Source organism: Scophthalmus maximus, chromosome 21 (genome assembly GCF_022379125.1).
Source record: "Scophthalmus maximus strain ysfricsl-2021 chromosome 21, ASM2237912v1, whole genome shotgun sequence".
Classification (NCBI taxonomy): domain Eukaryota; kingdom Metazoa; phylum Chordata; class Actinopteri; order Pleuronectiformes; family Scophthalmidae; genus Scophthalmus; species Scophthalmus maximus.
Window position 1 is genome coordinate 9155471 of NC_061535.1, and position 24977 is coordinate 9180447.

Below are 24977 nucleotides of genomic sequence, written 5' to 3' on the forward strand. Positions count from 1 at the left end.
GAAAGTGATTTCTCACAATCTGAAAGACTGCCATTACTCACTGCAGTTTCAGCACCAAAATTAAACTTAAAGTTGGAGTAAGGGATTCTGGAAAAAAGACTGTTGACATTTGAGCTCAACAAATACACCCCTTCATTCACTGCGCCCCCAAATTCATGGACGTACATTGTCATGGCAGCGACACGATGGCCGAATCCAGATCAAATCAAATGATCATACAAATGCCATGCACACAAGCACTGCATCGAAAACACAAAATGCAACTCCAGTGACTGATGAGAGGACCAAAGGTGTGCAGCTAAGCTAAATAACTCGGCATATCGGTTCAACCATGTGCAGACAAATACTGTGATTCATAGTAGAGCAAACAACACTTCTATTTTTCCTTTTGGTTCTTGAGACATTGCCTGAGCCTCAGCCATCTCTGCTTCTTCCTTTTTGAAAGTATATTTTTGGGCCGCTTTGCCTTTAATTCGACAGTGGAGAGAGACAGGAGACCATAGACTGACATGCAGTAACTGGTGTAAACGCCGCAATCACACCGCTGCTGGTCGGGGGTTCCTTCCTTCCGTGGACTCAGTCTAACGTTGCAGCTGGTCTCGCGTCTGCAGTCACAATCAATCCCTCCCCTACGTTTTTGCCAAATCGGGACGTTTACCTTATTATTTATCTATCTAGTGGAAACATCATTGAGATCCCGACAGGATAAGTGAGATCATTTTCTTCCAGCGTGGTTATTATATCCCCCGCCGCCCATCTTTGGAGCTCTGCACCCTGAAGCAAAACAACACAATAAAATATAGTTTTCTAAAGTGAATGGAGCACCCAAAGTTCCCATGGCATTCGGTGAGGATAAAAATCTTCAGGGAGGAATCAGCAACATCCCCAGCAGCCTTAGCGTTTTAACCGCAGGGAGAGAAAGCAATAAAAGTGCAGAGATAAGATGAGCTGATGGTGCAGACTGTTTTGGCAGTAATGATGCCTTCTCTGTTTTGTTTTTTTGCCGCGTGCTTAACCCACCATTTTCTACAGATTTTGATCGTGTACTGTTAATGTGGCTGCTTCACATATTTATGGATGCACATATGGATCTACAGCAGCAACTCACATCTTTCAATTTTTGGTGTCAGTTTTCACCACAGAACACTGAGTCAACACTTCATTTTCTGTATACACCGCAGTGCATTCGACACATTGCTTTTATCTAGGGGGTTCTCAGCTCCTCATCACTTTCTCGCGGGTCTTGTTCCTCCCCCTCCCACCGCTATTGTGGAATCTTGGAGCAGATCCCACCAATTTGGGGGGGATCGCAGGGCTTTTTCCACATCCAGTGACCATATCCATTGTGAGGGAGCAAAGTCCACCAACTTTTACCCCCCTCTTCCTGCCCAGTCTTTCAAGCTGCGCACTTGTCGTCTGTCCATCCATCTTTCAGCATGTCCGACAGGGTTTATGACACAGATGCTCCAGCAGTTGGAAGACTGGAACATCTGTGGAGCATTCCTGTTCAGACCCTGCTGACCCGAGCCCCAGTGAGCACCAGGAACTGGTTAAAGGAAGGTGAGGGGGTGAAAGCAGCCGATTTTAAAGGCTAGTGTCAACTTTATTAAACATGTCGCTGTAGCAGTATTTCACAGCTCTTTGAAGAAGGTTAATATGTGGAAATCAGTGTGTAATCACTCTTACTTTCTTACCCAGAATTACACCTGTTCTATCCAAATGAGGTCCTTATGTGTAAACTGAGTATAGTCGTGTTTCTGTTGCAGTCTTCCCTTGAACATAGTATAGTATTACAGGAAACTGCACGGAAGGGTTCAGTTAAGATAATCTCAGTATCAAGAAGGTCAAACACCACAAAACATCTTTTGCAAATCAATTACATACCTATTGAAGGGTGGCTGGTAAAAGTTGGCAGATATAGACATAGCAGCTGTAGTCAGCTTCAAATAAGTTCATACAGGTATAAAAATGTCAAAGGACACTTTTCACTGCCAAAAACTTATTTTTAGTTTAAGACTCGTATGGAATAGTATTATTTTATGGAAACTATAACACTTTGGCAAAATTTGAATTGCATAATTTAAATGCAAATCTATTTAGCCGCTTCATGCATCGTTTTTAAATGTATCCGCTCAAGAATCTATTATGATTAATCTCTTACTGACTACAACAGAAGTGGTGTTGAGAACCTTGACGGGTGTTTATGTTTAGTGATTTTGTCACGACCGTAGCATCAAAACCATACAAGATACAGTCACATAGTCCAACGGGTGTGGTCCAACCCATGAGTGCCGAGTACTAATTATATTGTAATAAGCTAGTAGTCAGTGTACAAGGCAGCATGAGGCCATCCTCTCAGCGGTGGTGTGAGGCCTCCCTCCTCGGCATATCCCCCAGCTCTTTAGAGGATCCCCACCCCTTTTCACCCCACACCCTAAGCACACAAAGAGAAGAGGAGACAGAGTTGGCCTGGGTAATTGGGATAATAATTATTTCTGCATTTAGTGCCAGCTGGGTGCCTGAGAAGGTCAGGGAACAGCATGAGGACAGGCTTATCTCCGTGTTGGTGCTGGCTTCCATATGGCAGCAGACAATAGGAAAGGGCCTTGGCCCCGGAAACAGCAGCATGGCACAGGACTGCCCCCACAGACAGAACACAACGGCACACCACAAACCACGGTGGGTCTCGGAAACTGCCTCACAGGCTGCTTGGCCGAGTGACTGGCTGCTCAGCAGTGGACTGGCAATAGAGGACAGTGGAGAGGTGGAAGAGGGAGGGAAGTGGAGGGAATAGAAAGAGAGCAACATAAATTGAGACATTAGGCACACGAGTATGCAAAGTGCCGTTTCTATGTAGTTGAAATCATGAACTTGCTGCAGTTAAGTCATTGTCTCATTCAGCACACACATACCTCTGTTCTGGCCTGAATGGAAACAACGAGAAAGGCTTTTCGTTATTTATGAAGAGGACTTTGACCCCTCTATTGGAACTCTACCTTCATGCATCAGCCTGGTAAAAGCTCCAGGCTTGATGAAAGGATGTGAACAGTGAGAGGTTAAAAGTCTTTTCTCACCATTCTATGGCTCTTTATTCAGCCGCCCCTTCGACCCGACCGTTCACTGGGTTACCATGGCACCAGAAAAAATAACCCTGGTAACCCGGCCTGAGCTTCATAAATCAGTTTTTTACCGTGTAGCACTTCTTTTAATCTCCATCTGCTGACGGCTTTATTTGTTTCCTTGTCTTTGGAGGGCTTTCAGTGTTAAGTCCGACCTGAAAGGAAAACCTGGGTGTTTGTATGCATGTGAGAAAAGACCTATGCAAAAAACAATGTCGTCCAAGGCTCCTTTGAACCCTGTGCATACATTTCTGTATGAGTTTGAGTCTCCAAATGACCCCCCCCTCCCCCCCCCATGTGTTGTGACTTTGAAATGAAACCTCTGCAAGAATCATCCCTGCTTTTATGATAAGTCGTTAATCTTCTACTGGGCTGCAATCGTATTTAGCTGTCCTGTCCAAATGATGAGGGGAGTCCATTTTTTCTCCCCTCTTCTCTCCCCTTTTCTCTCCTTCCTTTTTTTAAAAAATGTAACTTAATTCAATTAAAAGGGAACTTGGCAGTGTCCAGACGGACCCATGACTTATTCATAATGTGACTTTGTTCTGTGCGACCTGTTAATCAGCTGTAAAGAATACGAGCTGGCAAAACCCCATCCCTGGGCCGCCGTCCACCTCTAATACGGCTCACTAGTCCAGGTCGTAGTCTTGTCTCAGTGAGCATCTCCCAAACAAACAGCTCAGTTGAGGGAGGACAGCCCTGACGTGACGGAGAAGGGTTCAGGGTGAGCGACAGAGGAGTTTGTGCATGGCCGAGGCGGTTGAAGCGTCTGGGCGGAATGATACACTGCTCCAAGGGCCATTTCAGTAACCGTCCCATTGATCTGCAAGTAAATGGATGAGATGGCTCTGTAATGGCAGGAATCTCTGGCTCTCACCAGCAGCTGTCCGTCTCAGACGTTATAACCTGTGATCGATGAGAGGGCCGTGTGAAATCAGAGGCTGAGGTTGAGTAGTCGCGAGTCTCCCCGGGAGAGAAAATGTGTTTGTGTTTTGTTCTTGGTGTGAAAGGATTTATACTTTTCAGTTTGTACAAATGCCTGGTTATGTGTGAGGAGGTTTACGTGTGTGTGTGTGTGTGTGTGTGTGTATATAAAGTATGTAAACGCGTGGAAGGTTTTTCCACTGTGTTTCTGTGCTTCCCTGCTTTTTGAAGGTTCGTCACCTAACTTAAAATGAGTAGTTTGACATTTTGAGAACTTTGCTCTTCCTTCCTTGCTGCAAGCAAGATGAGAAAATCAAAACTCCATCAGCTGTAAAACCAGCCGCCAGCCGCCAGTTACCATCACTCAGCGTAACGACCGGATAAGGGGAAAAGAGCTCGCCTTACCCAGTTTGAACATAATGAAATCCGCTCTAAAGATCACTGATTACAATATTATCATTTGTTCAATCTGCACACAAACTAAAAGTGTTTGTTAAACTAAAAAATGACACGTTGGGAATAAGTGCTGGGCTGTTCCTGGACAGGAGCATAGTGAGAGAGAGTTTTATGTTTGCGTGTTTGTCAAAATCCACTTGCTGTATGTCTCGTGTGTCTGTCCCCATTCAACACAGGAAATTAAACCAAACGTGTCTTCAGAGATGTTGCTATTTGAGGCCATTAGCACTTGTTGTGCAATGTCGCCATTACTGAAATAACCCGGGGAGTGGAGAATATTGGATTTACTGGAGCAATCGCCAATTCATGTTTTTTAAGTTTGGCAATCGCCCACTTGGGGAATACTGTGATGGCCTTGTGCAAATATGGATGTCTGCTAAGGAAAACTACCCTTACCTGCAAGAAGTGAAACTACTAGGTTTCAGCTCCTGAGGAAATATTACACTAAACACAGCAATATCCTCATCTTCATAGGATGTGAAGGAATTTTAGGATTGTCCAGTTCATTCCTGAGTAAATGGTAAATGTTGACATTTAGTCATTTGTCCAGTGTCGATCAGCTGTTTTATATAATTGTATTTTTGTTGGTTGTAGATAACATGTTCTTTCTGACCGTATAAAATATTCTAATGTCTTAAAGTGGCAGAAAATAAGTACCCAGTCCCTCCTGTTACTCAAGTTGAGGCAACGTTTGGAACCTGAATTGATTTTTGTTCCATTTTTGGCATGGCAACCACGCCCTGCTTTGGAGATTAGCATTCTGTGAGTGCTCGCCAATTGGCGACCACTGTTTACTGCTACCAGCTGTTTTTGCCCATTGAAGCTGCTGCCTCTCTTTCACTCATCAATCTACGTTTTCTCTCTATTCTCCCCTCTCATTAATCTTTACAAGATCCCTGTGTTTGGCATGAGTTAAGCTGTGCCATATTAACTGGCCGTTGAGGCCTCTTAAAGCTTTTTTTGGGGAACGCCTTGGTTTTGATCAGACTATGACGAAAGATTAGAATACCACTTGTTGAGCTAATTTCATTCTTTTACTCAGTAAGTGTCTCTTGATGGTGATGGATTGGACTTGGTGGGGTGTGTGCAGATGGCTGACTCTTGGGATGTTGGGTGTTGTTTTTGAAAGACAGGGACGGTTGCGCTCTCTTCTCCTGTTGAATGTATTCGTTATAAGTCTCTTTAATGTTGTTTTTCTTAGTTGACCCAACGGTGTCCTTCAGACACTGTCGTGCCGTCAGAAGTTTCAAAAGCCTGCTCTCTTGTCCTTCTCCCTGTCTTCTTCAGAAGATCACCTTGCCAGTTCTCTGGTGGAACGGGGGGGAGGGAGCTGGACTGTTTAAACGTGATAATGTTTTTTAATCTGCGCCAGTGATGATTTATCAGCTCCCTGGCCGGGGCCTCCTGCTCTGACTTTAAAACATGAAATAGAAACTGTTACCTATTACCAACTCATTGCTCATTTCTTTGAATTTCTGAAAGTGGGGGGTAAAAGCGAGAGGGAGAAAATGATAGGGGGGGGGGGGGGGGGGGGGGGGGGGTAAGAAGGAGGCATGCAGGGAAGGATTCATCTTTCTTCTTTTTTTTTTACTTTACAAAGCCACCACAGCTCCAATCCAATTTGCCAGGCGTGTGGAGTTATCCTTAAGCCTGTCAAATGCACTGACAGGGAAAGCTGTCACTTCTCGTATGGTCATATGGTCACCATCAGCACTCAAGTTATTTATGGGTCTCATCCTTCACACACTCACTACGACATGGACTCACATACCCAGACACCTCCGCCACTCTCTGAGATCATAGGAGAGCCAATTTACTCATTTAGTGTCACCTCTTTATTATCCTCTCAGCCACGAGGAACATTTTATTATAGAGTCCACAGCTGTTGGGAATTGTGTTATTTAATGGTTCCACATTATATGAGGTGTTTATGGTCTTCAGCAATTCACAAGAACTCACCTAGGAATACATAAAGTAAAAGGAACTTAAATGTAAAATAAATTAATTTAGTCTTATTATCTGCAGTTATACTAGACTACCAACATTAATGTAGTAATAATATACTAAAGTACTCTTGTACGCAGCAGCTTAAAATGAAATGTTAAAGATGATGGTAAATAAAATGAAAGTTTCTTGCACTTTTGTGGGAGGAAAGCTAATTCAATGTTCTTCAGATATTTCCTCCTCCACTCGGACTGGCCACTCACTTCTCAGTTACCAACAGCACAATTATTGCTTCATTTCCCCCACATGGCCATTGGCTTTGTGTGTTTTGTCATAGCCTATACCTGGAGAATATGTGTTAACTCAGCAGGTTGAGCATTACCAAAGACCTCTATTGTTCTCAAAGCCATTGAGAGTTCTCTGAACACTGGCCTATAATTAAAGAGCTCACTCCTACTTAATGCTTTTGTTCTGATGCCCCACCCCTCCACCCCTCCTCCCCCCCACTCCCATCCTGGAGGTTAGGGATAATGAGCATTTTGTCAAGCAGATGTAGTTTTGACTCGCTGGTGCATTCATTCACAGATCAGCCACCGCGGTCACCATCTGTGGTCGAACCCATGACCGCTTTGTGGCTAATCCTCTGTGGCTTGTCTGGGACTTGCCATCACGAGGGTCGCCGCTGACGCTTATTCCTTAACCCACCTGAAGGTGACAGTGTTTTGTCATCAGCTCCTCTCAGCTTCCCTCTCTGAAAGTGCGGGCTAACCTTTACCCCGTAACCCAAAGTCAGCCACCTAACCAGGCCTGAATAATTCTCTTAGACATTACAAGGTGCATCAGGAGCTTGGCTGAGTGCTTTGCTGTGTCACATTTAAAATGTGGCTCCATATAGGGGTTTCTGCCCATGAATATGTTGCCTTGCCAAAGCTTGGAGCTGTGTTATGCGCTACAAAAACCATAAGAGGTGCTCCAGCTTCTTTCTTTTCTTATCCCTGTGATGTCCACTCCAAGTTCCTCTCGTGAAACTGTAGTTTCCTCTCATGGCTTCCCGAAATGCCACACAGGAGTTCCTCTCAGTGGAGGAGGTTAATTAGATAGATATCTGTTATTGAGGTCACAAACTCTGCTTCTGTCCATTTTGTTTCCCTCTCATCTCCTATCCCTCGCCCTCTTTCCGCAGCTTGTTTTTCTCTGACTCTGAAGGCCGGTTAGACAGAGGATTAAAAGAGATTACACTGTGATGTGGTTTGTGATAACTGCTCATATGTGGGGAAGTCCAATAATCACCTGCACCGAAGACACAGACAGATGCACCCAAATTCTTATGTACCATCAATATTATCCTCACCAGCTGTCTGTTGAAAGACAGTGAAAGACAGTAAAGCCCATTTCAACAGGAACAACAGGACAGGACTGATGTTAGCTTGAGACTCCTGAGACCCACTTCAGATGCTGCGTCTGTTTCTGGGGGAGGGGGTGTTTGTGCATAAGAATGCATGTGCACATGGGAACGCTGCCATCTTGTAAACTAGAAGCTTGACACAGCTGACCTCATAGCTTTCGGTTGGGCTGAACATGGTTAGTTTTGTCCCTCTGAATCTCCAGGGAGGACGGAAACACGCTAAGATCGTCGACGGCCTCGCTGCAGTGACACACGATCGACTTTTGGAATACATGCGCATGTTCTGAAGAAAATGATACATGCGCATGTTCTGAAGAAAATGATTTGAACCAGTACTGTGTAGTTTTGCATGTTGACTTTACTCACCTCCAGATCAGAGCTTATTCAGTTAAGCCAATTAACATTAAAAGATATAAAGATATAATTATACTTGACCGCTTCTGTACCCAATGGCCTTCTCCGAGCCCTGATTATTGACTGCCAGTGCTCCTGATTAGCATGTCGGTCACAGGGGAAGTGTTGGCCTGCGGTCGTGATGATAATTGAGATCATAATCACAGCCAATGAGGGGTTTTTTTTGTTGTGTGTATGTGTGTGTGTGTGTGTGAACGCTGGTCGTGGTGGTAGAGGGGCTACCAGCTGTCATGGGGGCTTCTGATTGATTGATGCCTGATGTAAGATGATGGATGTGTACTCGCATTAGGCCGACCGACGGCCAATGCCAAGCTCGTCGCGGCCTCAGCAGTTTAAGGCAGCGTTATGGCTTCATTAAGAGAGAGAGCCCCTGCGACCATAGATCACGGTGGTGACAGGCCAACATTGTGTCTGGCTGGGTTGATAATGATGTCATGAATGCGAGGGTCACAGGTTGAAGGGGCATTAACATATGTAAAGCTCCTGGAGGTTGATGGCCGATAGCAGTCGTGGCGGAATTTCTTCTTCAGCGATTTGACTTTGTGAATTTATGGGCTGATGCAAATGCATTACAGCATTGTAAAGGACCGGTCGGGAGGACTGGTGGCATCTGACATGTGAACACGGTTCAAAAGCATAAACATTGAATAAGAATAACATTTCTTAAACACAATCAGATAAACTTCCGCAAAACGGAAATTGCTTTGTTGCCACTGCAACAACACACATTTAGGAAAAACTGCTATAAATATTAACACATTAACAATATTCAGTATACAAGTAGAAAAATGTACGACTGGCGTCTCACAGTAATAGAGCGGCTGACATCACACACGGTTGCTGGGTTAACTGTCTTGTTGTCCAGCGATGTCACATTGCCCATGATGATAGAAGTACATAAGGTGATTCTCTTGGCACGTCCGTGCATCAGCTGGTCCCTTGTGAAAAAGAAAGAAAAAGTTGCACAGATCTGTATCTACTCTAGCATGTTTCTAGGGGGGTGCTGCTTGAATAAGTCCATTTTAAAACTTTCAACAAGTTTGACAAAAGAAAAAGCAAGAACTGCAACAGGCTGCATGTATGACTGACCAAAAACAATTTTTTAAAGTGTTTGTTTTTTTGTTTGTTTCTATTCTTAGCATATTTTGATATTCATAGAAGAGTTTAACTGTCTGTTATGTAAATCAATTTACATTGTTACGTGAATATTTATTAGTGTTTTAAACTCATATCCTCTCATTTTATTCATTGTATCCTTCTTCTATTTGTTCCCATCTGTCTGTATCTGCCAACCTCTTGACCGTCACATTGATTCTTACACAACGCTGATGGCCTAAATTGAAACGATGCTGCCATCTTCATCCTTCTTTCTTTGCGCTCGTCTGTCTGCGTGGCCATTAGTAAAGGTCATAACCCCTGACCTCCTCCGTCTTCCCTCTTGATGGCTTTCAGAGGTTTGGCTCCGAGACTTAATCCAGTAATGGAGAGTACAGCAGAGCAGCCAGTAAAGGACACCAGGGGATGGTAAGGAGGGGGAGGGGAAATGGGTAACAGTTCCCCTCTTCTCCAATTCCCTCCTTTCGTTTTTTTCTGTACCTCCATCCATTCCCGAGAAGTAAAACCAGCCAGTAGTCTCCCCAGACCGCCCCTCCTCTTCCCCTTCCCCTTTCCTTACCACTTAAAGCTGGGACCAGCTGCGCCAGGAGCAAGTCATTGGAACCCATCTTTTTAATTCTGCTTTATTACACCCACTATCAATATTGTTATTGTTTAAAGTGGCCCTGGCTCTAGCGCGGCTCTGACTGACGGGCATCCCACCGCGCCGTCTCGTTAATTATGTATAGAGGAAGTAGCAGCTGCACGGGGGGTCGCGGAAGAGAGGACTTGTGGGCTGCTTGTGTACGGGACGAGGAGGAGATCTACGAAGGCCTGGCTTGAATTATTTACCGATGAATCGCGGCTTGCCCGCAGAGCGCCATCCACTGACATTTTGAAAGCGAGCGATTGTCTGCATTCAGCACAGTGTGATGTCGTGCTGGCGTAAAATGAGATACTTTGTGGTGTAGGCCGTTAAGAGTGAACCTGAGAGACCTCAGTGCCCTAATAAAAGACAGGATATCTGCTCTGCTGGTTAGTTGCTTGAAGAGATTCTTTTTTCTAAATGGGTGTACTGTACACGTGACCACTGAATGCCGCAGTGAGGAAGTAAACCTTTCAAATCAGCCAATCCTACTGAAAAATGATGCACCAGATGTTAAATAATACATTTCTGAATACATATGTAATATGTGGCCAATGCATCAGTGCTGCTTATGGCCCATCTGAAATCTAATATTAGCCGTTCATTATATTTTGCCAGTAGGAGTGTGTCACTCTAGCAAACTGCTGGAATAGCAAATGTGTAAGAGAGAGTAGAGTGAATACATTCAGGCAACCACTGATTCCCAGTCAGCACAAATGTTGTATTTTTAATTGCAGACACTAAACACTGAACATGTGGAATGGTATACATGCATAATATACACCATGATTGCTTTTTATTTTTTCACTGTGTCACAGTACACTACCATTGCGTGGTCATAAAGTAGCATACAGGGATTATTTGGATACTTTCCAAGTGGTGTTGAAGGCTCAGACCTTCAAGACTACAATGCTGCCTGGTAATTAATTCTTAGTCATGTTCATTTCAAGCCATTTTGATTAATTCATTATTAATTTGGGAATTGTCTAAATCTTTCAAAAGGATTACCACAAACAAACTATTGTGTAATTACAACACTGGGTAATTATCAATCAATTCATTTTGATATATAAAGTACGAGCAGTGAAGGTAGTATTACCACCACTTAAAATTAAATTGAATATTTCACTTGACAAAACACTTTCAAGCCATTTTCTGGAGGGTTTTTTGTTGCTCTTTTATTTGCAGGGACTCACCTCTTGACCTGTCTTTGAATTGCTTCCCTCCACTCTGTCTGTTTTCCGTGCTGAGGCAGTGGTACACTGCACTTTAAAAAAAATGGAGAGAAAAAAGTGGACTGTTTGTGCCTCTCTAATAATTCCGGCACACGAGAGCAGCTGAAGGATGAGTTAGTCGCAAAATGCAAAGTGAAAAAGTGAGTCAAGTGGGAAGGAGAGGTTTGGCGGGGGGGTTGTGGGGGTCACACAGCTGTGTGATGAGCTCAGCTGGACCTCAGCATGGATAACAACAAGTGTCCCAATTTTCCATTTTTATTCTTAATACAAAAAACCTATTCAATTCATTAGTTGCCTTCCAGATAATTTAACAACAGTTTAGGACTTCTCACTTTGGTTTTTGCGGTTTATTAACCTTCAGAAGCATATTCTATGCGAAGCACTTGCGATATCAATGCCTGCTTGGACAAAGTCGTCTCAAGATCTGTGCCGACAATCATTTAGCCTGTGCTTTTGCCAAAAATACTCTTGTTTGGTGTGCAACTCAAAAGAGAAACCTGCGGAGTTGACTTGTCACTGCGACATATCAGTCTCACTAGGTGTTTATTGGGAGGTCACATAATGCAAAATACAGAAACCGATTTCATATTTCACGACACCAACCTATACTTGGACCAAACATTTTGGTCCCGGGGTCCATAAAAGAGTTTACTGGAAACCTCAGTCATATAGTTTAGCCCCAGCTCACTTCTCTTCCCTCTTAGTGTCTAGCTAGCTGATATCCCATAAAAGCTGTCTTTAAGGCCTGATGGGCTCATAAAAGCTGAGCTAAACTGTTTGGATGGATACTTTATCCTGTGGCCTTCACACCTTATTTAAAACGGACTCGTCTCTCTCCTTATCCCGAAGAGGAATGTTGACTCATCAGATGTCTCTGGACAACACGAACCACAGTAACACTGCACACTGAGGAGACAGAAAACATGGCCTTTGACGGGAATTAATCGCCCTGTTGTGAAACTTGGGGCTGTCACATGTTTCTCAAACGTTTTGCGTGTGCTTCTTTGAAAATAGAAGATTTGCTGCATTAAAGGGTCCGGGGGGCATGATCCAGCAAATTCATTTTGTGCGCGCTTGCAAGTTGTGAACACATGATTCGCTTTAATCATAAGCATGCAATGCAGCTCTGTCTCATTATGAAGTGGCACTCAGTCTGATGTGTGTGTGTGAGTGTGTGTTTCTGAAATGTGTGAATGCTTTACGCAGTCCCCGCCATACTCCGAGTCCAACGCTCTCTTTCTGTCGGAGTGAGCGGGTGCCTCTGAATCAATGGACTGGGATTAGGGGCTTTAACTTCAAAGATCATCTCTTTCTTCGTGGAGGACGCAGCTGTCAGTCAGAGGCTGCCATGCTTCTATCTTCCCAGAAAACAAACTTACAGCTAAGTTGCCAGCGATCGAGGTGGAGAAAGCTTTAGCCGTTTAAAGACTGCATGCCACGTTAATGTTGCGATTCCCCCTTTTGCACAATGTTTCATGCTTTAAGAGAACATATCAGGGTCACTCATGGGAGCAAGTCAGGAAAAAGAAAAACATTGCTGCTGCTGGTTGTAAACTGGGTTACACCAACTTGGATTTGATGCAACTCATGAGTGAGTGAAATGAATCATGTGGAGTGTTTTTATAGGATGTGCTGTCCAGCATATACTGTACGCATTAGTTTGGGACTAAGTGGGACTTTGGAAGTACTACACTTTCCAACATTTTACAGTCAAAAATATCAAAGCTCCGTTTTTTTAAAGTACTTTTTGAAATCAACTTCTTTAAGTTGTGTTTACTTCAGATGGACAGCCACTGTGACCTCCTGTCTGTCCGTCACTCCGAGTTAGAGCAGCTGCCATCTGCCTCACAAGATCAGTTGAATAATTGTTACATTACTGGACTGCAGCTGAGCATTAATTATTCTTTGTTACTTTTATTTATTAAAATATTCTGGCCATACAGCTGACTCTGCCATGACATTGCCCCCAGTCATTTTGTTGGTCGGTAGAGGACCCTCTCATCCTCTTTCTCTTTTGCATTGAAGCCAAAGACAATATTCGGGGTATTATAAATCCACAGAAATTACTTTCTGTTCTCTTTTTTTTTCTTTTTGAAAGGTTACACCTGTTTTCTTCGAAAAAGGAGTAAAACTTCCTCACATCCCAGCACGCAGAAAGAAAAACTATTAATCATCTGAAGTGTATTTTCTTGGAACCAAAGCTGTAAAACTTCCCAGTGAAAAGGCAGGGCAGAAGGCATTGACGGTGTCTCTCAAATGTAGACAGCTGTCAGGCCGATTCCTCTCTTGCACCTGTATTTGGACAATTTCTCAAAAAGAAGTAAAGACAGCTTGTTGGGTTTTTTTTGTTGAAAAATGTGGGTGTAGCACGTGTCTTTGGGGTAAAGAAACGGGGGAGAAGTTGAGCCAGACCGGGTGGCAGGCTATACTTGAGTTGGATAAAAAAGGGCCTTTTGAAATACTGAGGGGTATAGGTTTCTAAAGGCATGGAGATGTAACCAGAGACCTTCCTCTTTTCTTCATTTTTCTGTGAGCTGCCTTTCCTAGAGGACGGTCTTCTGTGGGTCCCTTCAGGGCAGAGCTGCATCTTCATTTCTCACACCAGGGAAGCGGGAGATGAACGGTGCACCAGGGGCCAGCCATTTTGGGCCGTCTGCCGGAGGGAGCAGCTCTACACTCATTGCTTCTTTCCCTCGCTAATCAGAGCTCCATGCTCCCCAGTCACGTCACTAACATGGGCTAGGCAGGGAGCCTAGATGATGGCCTCCTAGGACCCCCAAAAAACCCATATGGAGCCTGAAAGGAACCATGGATAGACATGCACACACACACACACACACACACACACACAGCAAGAGCCCCCATCTAGAAGTGGGGATTTTAGCTGGCGAGGCGCCAATGTCGGTGCATCAGTCACAGGAGGACATGGGTGAAGTCAGAGCCTGACAAATCCATGGTATTATCAGGCCTTTGTCCAGCCTGCAGCTGTCACTTACCAGGATAGTGGGAGAGGATGAGGAGGACAGAAGGGAATTCATGACCTACCCCTGTAACCACAGAGGAGGACTGAGGCATTCAGAGATAAAGCATATGGGAACAAAGAGAAAAAATATGAAGATATTTTTATTAAGATGGGAAATAGAGAGTAAAGTGGTGAGGGAAATAAATGCAGGAAGAAGGCTACGATATATGCTTCAACTGTTCTCATTTGATTGCCACAAAAATCACAGCAGATCTGCCGATATATGCTGATTTCCTCTGAAGGATCTAAAAAAATGTTTTATCTTTGTCCCTCTCCCGCTCAAAAATGACCAGCGGTAATGCATATCTAATCTTTTTCAATCATCACGTCGGGTCCCAAAGGCTGTCCATCTCCCCAAAAATGCCTCATCTCTGTGTCTTTGAAATAAATGAAAGTCCACGGGGCGATGGAATAAAGATGAGCTAAGCCTTTGACTTGATGTGAGATTGCCAAAGGGCCCAAACTTAAGAAGCCGGCTCCCTCATCTGCCGCGCGGAGATACTCGGGCCAGAGCAAGAAACCAGATAATCTGATAGAATTTCAATCAACAGTGATCAGATAAGAAATAACAGACTCCCTGATTTTAAAGTCAGACCGGAGACCCAACAGTTCAGCCTTTGTCAATTAAGTTGGAAATGAACAAGTCTGGGACAATTCTTGTCAAACTTCATATCTGGAAATATTACCTCTACGATTGTGACTCTCTGCAGTTCCGATTCTGATTGGCTGGGAGTGGCCCCTGGCCTTAGGTATGCTCATATGACCCATGTTGCACTCTTAGCGATTGGATTACCCCTTTATCGGCCAGTTGCAGCGTTTATAGGACATGCCGAGACTCAACGCGCCTTTGATCCACATACGGAAGCAAATAGGGGGACTGTGGCATAGTACGCATCCTTGGCGTAAGCCTTGTGGTGTGTGAGACATCTGCCAAATCCTCCTGGATCAAAGGATGACTATTACACAGAGAGGCGTCCACATACCCCCAACTGCTGCCTTAGAGGGCTCATGACCCCTGTCAACAGGTCAGGTTAGAAAACACAGGTGGGATGGAGGTCACACATATGTATGCACATAGACAATTGCTCCTTCATAGTCCATAGTTTCTAAAGAAGGGCACCAATAAAGTAGTTGCTGTATAGCTTGTGACACTGTAAGCTGTTAAGCTAAAGCTACATTCATCACATGTTCACAAAACTCTTGGCCTTATTTTTGGTGTCCTGTGGTATTTTCCTACTTTTGCTAGTTTTTAATCCTTTCTAAATAAGACGAGGATGAGTAGGAGTATCAGCAAGAAGTGGAGGAGATCAGTAGAGGGTCTGTTGTTGTTCAAACAGGCCTGAGTCCTCGTTGTTCGACATGAATCTACATGCATGTGAAATCACAGGTTCACCTCACCCAGTAAGCCTCCAGAATAAGCTTTGCAGCCAATCTATAAATACAGCAGCAGTGTGATTTTACAGTGTCTGTAAATTGAGGAGACAGGGACTGTGAGATAGTGAGATGTGTGTCGGCTTCTTTGTGTCTCCTTCTACGTCTGTGTGTTGCAGTCTGTGTTGAGTGGGTCTATGTTCGCATGCATATGTGAGCAGCATTGCCAACCGGAGAGGCCATGTGCTGACATTTCAGTCTGCAAATAACACAAATGAATTTTGAGCAGATCTCATTATACAGGACCGGATGAAGATGCTGGCTGTGAAAATTCTGTGGCATATGGATATTTTATCTGCCCCATGTTTTTTAATTACTTTACAGGCGGTATCCTACTTTCAATTGACTTACATTTTAAAAAGACGACTGCTCTGGGACTAAGCCTCGCAAGCTCATACAATCATGATGCAGACATTCTTGCTTAAGCACAAACATGACATGGCTTACAGCGAAGTGATGAGCAGTGCTCATTCATATTCCATATATTGCTGGCAGGGCTGATACATTCATCCTAACCGCTGAGGTGATCTTCTAACATAAACTGCTACCAATCTTTTCTCGCAGTTCTTGTTCTTCAGGCCCATTACAGACACTGATGTATTCAGGGGGGAATTGGAAAGTGGTGACACTTGATGCATCAGCAACGATCATGCTGACTAATTATGCGTTGAGGTCCCCAAGCATTGGGGAAGGCAGCAGAATCCATCTTCTTTATGAATGAAGACAGGCCTTCTGTCGACTATTGCGGTGATAGCGCAGCTTCTGATGCCACTTTGTAGTTGATTCCTGCCCTTCCTCAAAGCTTAGCTAACCAGGTCTTTTTTCTTACCGTATGAATATATTTACACAGGAGAATTCCATGGAGTGCATTCCAAGAATCCCATCAACTTGCTACCCCCATGGTATCATGGAGGACCAAAGGAGAAGCCCCTACAGATAATCGAGATATTGCACAGGCCTCCTTTGAACTACCATGACAAATTCACCCCTAGTTAGATCCCACCCCCACCCCCAACCCATATTCGATGCAATTTCCATTTGCAGCTTGTGGGGAAAGTGCTTTACTGCTATTTCTTTACTTTTCTGGAGATCTTGTCTTAGCTGATCTTCTCCCAGTCAACACCACACAATTTTATCCACCACATTCTGGAGCAGGTCATCCCTCTTTCTTGATGCTTTAGTGGGTGAGAGAAGGGCAATAGGTCTTCTTATAGAGTAAGTGTATATGGACTCAAGTATTCTTGTTTATAGCCTGGGGGGTGGCCCTTTGTCTGGATCCCCAGCTGGCTTCCACTGGACCCCCCGATTCCTCTGGCCCAGTCGGGTCAAAGAGAAAAATTTACGAGGTTGTTTGTTTGGAGTCAGCCTCGATTTCCCTTTGACCAGCCTCAGGGATTAAGCTAATTGCGTGTATTGGGCTTTTCAGTTCTATGTTTTTGTCTGTTTCCACCACTCACATTATTTTCAAACCTCTCTTTCAGCAAGCAGAGGATGATACTATTATGATGCTAATGTTATGCTACTTTTGCAGTTAATAAATTAAGACTTATAGGTAAATATCTTCTTTTATAAGCCTTCAATGTTATCAGACTCAAGACTTCGGTTATCTCACTACATTTTTTAACAATGCATATACTATTTGACCAATGTTATGCAAATATTAAGGGAATACTGATTTTGTAACGAACAGTAATGGGACTTCACCATCACCCCACAGCCTAAAAGCAGAAGAACCTCACACCCCAGTGAGCCACTTAATTGCCCACATCCACATAAAAGGCCTAATGTGTGATCCCTGCACTCCCACACACATAAAGCTATAGGGATCAAATGGAGTATAACTAATACAATTGATTTTGATCAGGCAATACGAATAACACGATAACTGCATTTCACCAAGTGCTACTCAGGGGCATGCACTGAGATCCGTGCATAGTTTATGAGCTGCTATTTATTGTGCTTTTAATGACGCTTGATTGGCAGCATGTCCTAGTTCCCATTATCATCAGAACGATGTGCTCATTCTAATCTGCAATTATCACCATAATTGCACCCAGAATTCTTCTGGGCCCCAAATAAGCAATCACTTCCACTGCTGGCATGCCACCTGTAAGTGCTACTCCGGAGGACACACACAATGACCAGGTGACAGGTCCTTGTTTCAAGTGTCCATTTTTACAACGTTTTCGGCTTTGTCTCTCCTAAATATATACTATTTTATCCGCCTGTACTTCTCTACTCTTCGTCTTTCTGACGATTTCGGTTACTTCTTCATGGCTGACTGTGTTTCTTTCCCTTGTCTCACATGCTCTTGATTAACCTTTCCCTTTTTTCACTCAGCACTATACGCAATAACATCCCTCCTACCTTTATCTCCCTTTCCTTCCATCCCACTCCCTACATCCCCAAGCTCCCAACCCCTCCCAGCACAAATTCCTAACCTTTGGTCACTTTCATCCCTGTGGTATGCATAAATGCAAGCCTATTATCGCGCCGGTTGTCTCATCATAATTATGCATTTTGAGATGTCCAGACTCTGTTGCTGCTGATAAAAGGAGAGCCTGATTAAGCTGAAGGAAGGCTATTGATTCCTATTGACAGGCCCCTCAAAGCCCTTTAATGAAGGGGATGTAAATGAGGGGTTTCCACAGTGTTTAATGACTGTGTACTATAAAATGCCAACATTCTCCTGCAGTCTAAAAGGGATATGCATCATTCACAATAGCGCACGAGGGACACTTCCAGTTAGAGGGATGTTAAGGAGCAATGGATGGTGAGAGGGAGGGTAGGAAGAAAAGGCACGAAGATATGTCAGTCAGGTATGCAATAGGGAATCACTGCTGTCAGATCAAGAGAACCTCCGCACAATTTAGAGGGGTGTTAGGGTGGTCAAGTGAATTACTCAAAAAAATGAATAAGCATCTGTAATAACATGCTCGGTAGAGTAATGTGCCAGGTGTCATTTCCGAGGGTTCGCTGAAAAAATACCTCTGAATATCCGCTCAGCGTGTTATCTGGACTCAAAACAACTGGTCCCACTATCTTACCTCCTGTTTCTTTCTTCTGCAGCAGTCAGATGGCTCCCAGTAACCACGACCGGATACAAAGGCTGCGGCACGAGTTCCAGCAGGCCAAACAGGAGGATGACGTTGACGACCATCGGCACACTTACAGTTTTGACCAGTCTTGGGTGAGTGTCCAATAGGAACACGCTCCATCAGAGCGGCGCTGAGCTACACAGACCCAGAAACAAAAAGGCTACACAATTCCCTGCGATGAAAGCTCCTACCGTAATCCCCCCCAATGCTCCACTGGACACACATATTATCAACAGATACACACCAGCTGCTTGAAGAACTTGGGAATCAATAAAGGATAATCTTATTTGTGTGATTATCTACTTGTGACCTGACCTTCCTTCAGTTAGAGTCGGGCACCACTCCATAAACTTGGCATAATAATACCATTGTTTCTAACAACAAGCACTAACAAATCCATATTTAAATGTTTCCTGGAACCATATTTTATTAGTATTCTCTTGATGATTACCACTTTGACCCAGTTGATTTGATGGAAAACACAGCAAAAGGAAATGTTACAATCAATTTGCTCTTTCTGAGTGATGTAAGTGATAAAAGAAAGTGAGGAAAATAAGCTTCCTGCACCATTCCCAGGGGAAGATAGAGTGTTAAGTCATATATCTCTGCAGACTACAGTTAAACAGTGTAATAAATTCCTGCAACCAGGGACTAACAATAATATCAATGTTACATGTGAAACTTAATAATAATTGATATAACACAGCATCAGCATTCATTGGTTAAATGAAGTGCCACAATCGCATGACACAATCTGACTCATCAATAAAACTGTTTCTTTTACCAATTTGTACGTTCAAGATCGTACGTTGGTATCAAATCGCTTAATATTCATCTCTGCCTGGGCCTTTTCTATCTTGGAAATATGACACACTTATTGCAGGAAGGCAGAGAGAAGATGTACAGGGAACCATTTGATGACAAGTGACTATGTGAGGCAAAGTAAGGGTTGGTCTTTCGTTTTCATTTTCATCAGACTTGATTAAAGGGATTTTTAAATTAAAATTAAATTAAAATTTTAGAGGAGTTTTTTTTTTTAGTCATTCTCCTCTCCCATGATTGATCTGTAACAACGATGGGATTTACTCCTCATAATTGGAAACATGAAATCAAGTTAATTCCTTTGTTAATTAATTCACACCTCGTGAATCCCTCTCGTATCCTTCCATGCTGTGCATGAAAAGTTCAACTGTGCCTTGAGTAAAGAAACACGTCGTGTAATATTTCCACATACCCCGTGATAATCTTGACATGTAACTGTACTGGTTTGTTTGAAGGAAGTTGACACCTAATTTAAGGTCATACCTCCTCTATACTTTAAACTGCATACACAAACTTATATAAACAAGCAGGAACAAATTGGAGTTCAAACAATTGTATATTTTTTAGTTTAATGACTTGAGACATGCATTGCTTTTTTGGGGTGTGACTTTCAGACATGGTTGTAGAGAAAAAAAAATTATATTTTGCACCAAGCGGAGCTGTTTTTTAAATTATGGGTCAAAATGTCAGACCTTGAAAGTAAAAAAAATATTTGGCATCAAATTTTCTGGAGAATTGTCCGTCAGTTTGTCAATTAAATTGGTTCATAGAGGTGGCGTGCATTTTCTGCTGTTTTTCCTACTGTCTTAATGAGTTTGTGTTAGACATAACAGCATATTCCCCCTACCACGTTCTCTCCCACCAAGTTCTCACACAGAGAAATACTTTATTTGCTCTGCATCAGCTGCAGGGTTAGTCCTACTGATGGTTGAAAACCACTGAAAGCCAAATATCGTGCTCCGATGTTTTCTCAATCTCTCTCACTCTCTCTCTCTCTTCCCGTTCTTGCTGTCAGACTGAGACGTTAACTGTTTGTTCAGAACTCAGCCGTCTCACTCTGTCTCCCTGAGCCTCTGAGCTCCTAATTGCTTGTGATTGTTGACATTGTTGAGCATACCCTTGCTATTCCACGGGTAAGAGGATATAGGGCCAGCCCTGGAGTATTGAAGTCTGTTTTATTAGCCCCCTTTCATGTTATTTTAGTCCTGAACAAGGAGTCACAATGGCAGAGCTTGTTAGGAAAGATACAGACGTACCCATATTATATGTTGACACTGATTAGATGGACTCAAGGGAAATCCTGTCTCAGTGTGATCCAAAAATCAAAACAGATATGACTCTATTTTAGATAGATGCGGCAATCATTTAAATATGAAAACCGAGGAAAAATATGGTAAGAAAATGAGACAAAAATACAAGGTGACACATTTGTGTTGGATTTGTTGTTGAGAAGAAGTTTTAAAAAAGTTATTTTAAAAAAGGATGTACAGTTCATGTAGAAAGAGGTCAACTATATCACATAGATTAGCTTGTATCATTCACATAGAGTTTCTGTAGAAACTGCATATTTTTAGAACGGTTATAAAATTGAACATTTGTAAAACTTTCAGAGAAGGAACCTTTTTGAATGTGTGGGTTTCATAAGCGTAGGTGGCGGAATTTGTTTCGTCAGTAGCATGTTTTGAAAGACCGACTCTGAAAACACAACCTTGTGGTTGTTTTCTAACTGTGGATTTCACACTGTGTCATTGTTGAATGTTGTAAACAGTGACCAAAATACCTCCAGTGACCTTCAATTTTTTGGTGAATTGAAACATTCAGTAAAAAGTCATTGTAACCAGGAAAAAGGGAAGATGCTTACAAAGGCAGGTAATGTTGTTCGTATTTGTATAACATACGTGTCCTTTCGTCATCACCTACGAGGATGGATTCTACCTATACTTGTCATTGATTGGATTGTGGACTGCTGTGCCTCTGACGCCGGTGTCTTGTCAATTTGGCCGGTGGTAGCTTCCGTTTGAATGTAATATCATTATGGTATTACAACCAGCATCACCAACTTCAGGCGCAGTACTCAACACTAAGTAAATGCCAAATTAAGGTTCTCGTCGGTCAAACATATCATCAAAGGCAAAGACTGCAAGCAATACCATTTTATGTATTGCAATTTCTTCTCCTCTTCCCTCAGGTGGTATCGCGGCTCATTTTTGCTTCTGTTCTGCTTCTTGCAATTGGTCCAATTGTCCAGGATATCACCGAGACCTCCTCTTTTGGTCAGACTAAAGGTTGGTCTGTTGGTCTGGACCGTGGTCTGAGGCAAACTTTCGCACCTGCTATTTTGGTTTGGACTTAACTGAAAAGCCAGAAGGTTCTGGACCAAACAAGGAAGTTGCGAAAGCTCCCTAAGAAAGCTGCAAAATGGCTACTAATTGGATCCAGGGCTGCTAGGTTTTGAAGAATTAACACAAGTGATAGTTTGATATACTTGAATGGTCAGAGAGGTAGAGAGGGAGCAGCATGAGGTGTGGGGCTCCCTCTCTGTGGGTTTGACCCCAGCGTGTCTCGGAGGTGTTGAGACTCAGCTCAGGTATGTCTGCTGTGAATTCCTGTGATGACACTGCTGAGGTCAGTCCTCGAACCCCGGCTCCTCCTTGATGGAATAATGACTAGGTCACAAGAAGCCCTGTCTATCACGTAACCCCAAGTCCTCAATTAGAGCTGGCATGTTTTCTCCTCCTCCCTAACTGCTGCTCTGTGCGAGGGGATTTCCAGATGTTCATCATAAAAACGCAATGTATTTTCCAAAGAGTTGGCTTCTTCCTCTCTCGCTCTTTGTCTGAGGCAATAAAATCAATTTGTGCTGTTGGGTTGGAGGAGCAGTGAGCATGACCACACAGACGACTTAGAGCGCCATGCTGGTACCTTGGATCAAACACACCAACAGGAGCTTGTAAAGCCCTTATTTATGTGAATTCCTTTGAATTTAATATCGCTCTATCTCCTATTACTTGGATACATGTGTCCGCAAGAACTTGTTAGGTTTGTGCAAACTCTGGCTGCTCTGAATCTGGTGCTTTCATGTAGGTGGTTGTTTTATTGTGATTGTGAAATCTCTCCTGCGGGATCATGGGAAGAAAAAGCCACTTTTAGCCGTGGTCACTTGACTTCCCAGGGGCTATGGGTTGGAGTTAAGGCAACGTAGCTCTGTAACATGACAGTGTGTGAGCCCCTGGCTGACAATACATGGAGTGTGTTGCCCGATGCTGCAAAGCAGGGCTGTGTCTTAGGCCTTGTCCAGACCTGGTATCATCATCTGCCTCTGGTGATCAGGTCACCATTTAAGATCTGATCACTCAGACCACCTTCAGACAGGTTGTGGGATGAATTGTGAAATCGTTCTTTTATATGTGCGAACGCAATTGTGTCCTGGGCCACATTGAGGGACCACCTACTCGGCTGACGTCCTCTGACTCGCTACAGTTTCATTATGAACCAAAAGTATTTATTACACTTCTCAGTGTTTCGCACACATTGATTTATCCGCTCAGAAATTGGACATAATGTACGTGTTTCTTTGCACATAGAGCAGGGGAAGTGAGATCCAATGGAAAGTGATTGTACTGAAACAAGAACGCACATTTGAACAGATAGTATTACATGGTAAATATCTTACAGTGACAAACCAGGTGACTCTGGACCACAACATGATGTGGAATCGTCGGACTAAGATCTTGATCGATCTTTCGTCAAGCTTCCTCTTAGTTCGCCAGCTGTCAAGGCTGCATGTGTAAATAATAGATAAGTGCTGGTCAGTGTTGTGCGAGTAGTGTGTGTGGTTTACTGATGTCATGATCACACCTGCCACGAGCAACAGAAACTCTGCAAAATATACAGTGTTGTTGCTCTGTTCGACCCTGCTGCTAAATCACAGGGAAAAAAAGGCACATTTGCACTCATGTAAACAGATGTGCACACGCACACACATCCAACATTTTTATCGCACTCGATTCATAAGAGATACCGAGCTGTGTTAGCAGATAAGACAGATAGCAGAGGCAGGCGAACGGTTTCCTTCAGCACTATTACCTCACGTATCCATCCACACACCAATGTGTTGCCCGCAACAACAAAATGAGACTGCAACATTTTGTTTTCTGCCCTCCGCACGTGCTGCGGAGTCCTTTAAGTGAAGATAACCAGTCCGACCTGCCGTCCAGCACGGCTTCCTGGGCCAGAGACCAGGAAATGGCAGACCACACCGTTTGCTCTCAGATGGATCCTCTGCCCAGAGCTACACACCGCTGGCAGCCACAAAGGGACCGGGCTTGCTTATAATAAACTGACGCAATCAAAGAGAGAATCCCTATCCAGCTGGGCTTTTGTCAGGATGTGGTGTTTCACTGACATTCTCTCACTTTCTTCTCATTCTCTCTGCCCATTAGCAACATAAATGTCTTCCATATGTGTGTTTGTGGAAAAAGCACGGCCGCTCTCTTCAAAAAAAAAAAGAAAAAGAAAAGAAGGTGCCCCCGATGCGGTGGCCTACAAACGGCATCACGAGGAATGTGGGCGGTGAAACCATATGTTAGTGCTGACCCATCACGGCAAACCTGGTTCCAGATCAAAACGGTGTGCCTGTCTGAACAAAGAAATATTTTACCTTGGCTGTCTTTGCTTATGTTTTGAACTTTTGAGGCTCGGCTCCCTCCCAGCTGCTTCCCTGCACGGTCCAGGGATTTTTGATAGCTGCAAATAATTTTCATAATTATGTCCCCTCCTGGCTCACCGTCTGTGAATGCTCCTGTGTTTTAACAGGTGGAGAATTCCCCTTGCCCCCCCCCCCACCCCCCGCTCCCTGCTTTGTCTGTGACACCAGCGAGGAAACAAGGGAGGGATAAAAGTGTGCCGAACAGACATCATTTTTCACGTTATTGGATAAAAAACGAACACGGACGTCTCTTTGATTTGATTGCACCGAATGTCATGTTATATACGGCATTGTATTCCAGGCCTAACATGGAATAATCTGATTCTCCTTCCCTGGATAATGCCGTTACACTGACTGATTTTCCTTCCTGGATATTTCTCATGCATTTTCTCTTGGCGCGGCCTCATCCACCTCGAGCACCGCCGGATTCCTTGCCACGTCTTTTTTGGATTCACATTTTTGAAAGAAACGCTCTGCGTGCGTGACTAATTATTTTTTCACCACCACATTTGGCCCCCGCGTAAAACAATTCCTCCGATTCCCTCGCAGTTCGGCTGATATTCGTTTATGTGCGCTACACTCTGTGAACTGGGGGGGAAACGTGTTGTTGCAGCAAGACCTGAAACATATGAGTCCAATTCACTTCACCCACATGGAA

The 24977-nt window shown here is 43.6% G+C and overlaps 1 protein-coding gene across 6 annotated transcripts in view; it reads left to right on the plus strand.

The window, feature by feature from the left end:
- The window catches only part of LOC118291287 (partitioning defective 3 homolog), a 289475-nt gene that overhangs the window by 252804 nt on the left and 11694 nt on the right, over positions 1-24977 (plus strand). For 5 of the 6 annotated variants that reach the window (XM_035619432.2, XM_035619429.2, XM_035619428.2 and 2 more), the window contains one exon: positions 18761-18881. In XM_035619432.2, coding sequence (XP_035475325.2) covers positions 18761-18881 — 121 coding nt within the window. The remainder of the gene's footprint in view (positions 1-18760; positions 18882-24977) is intronic. The other variant, XM_035619430.2, reaches the window with a different exon arrangement.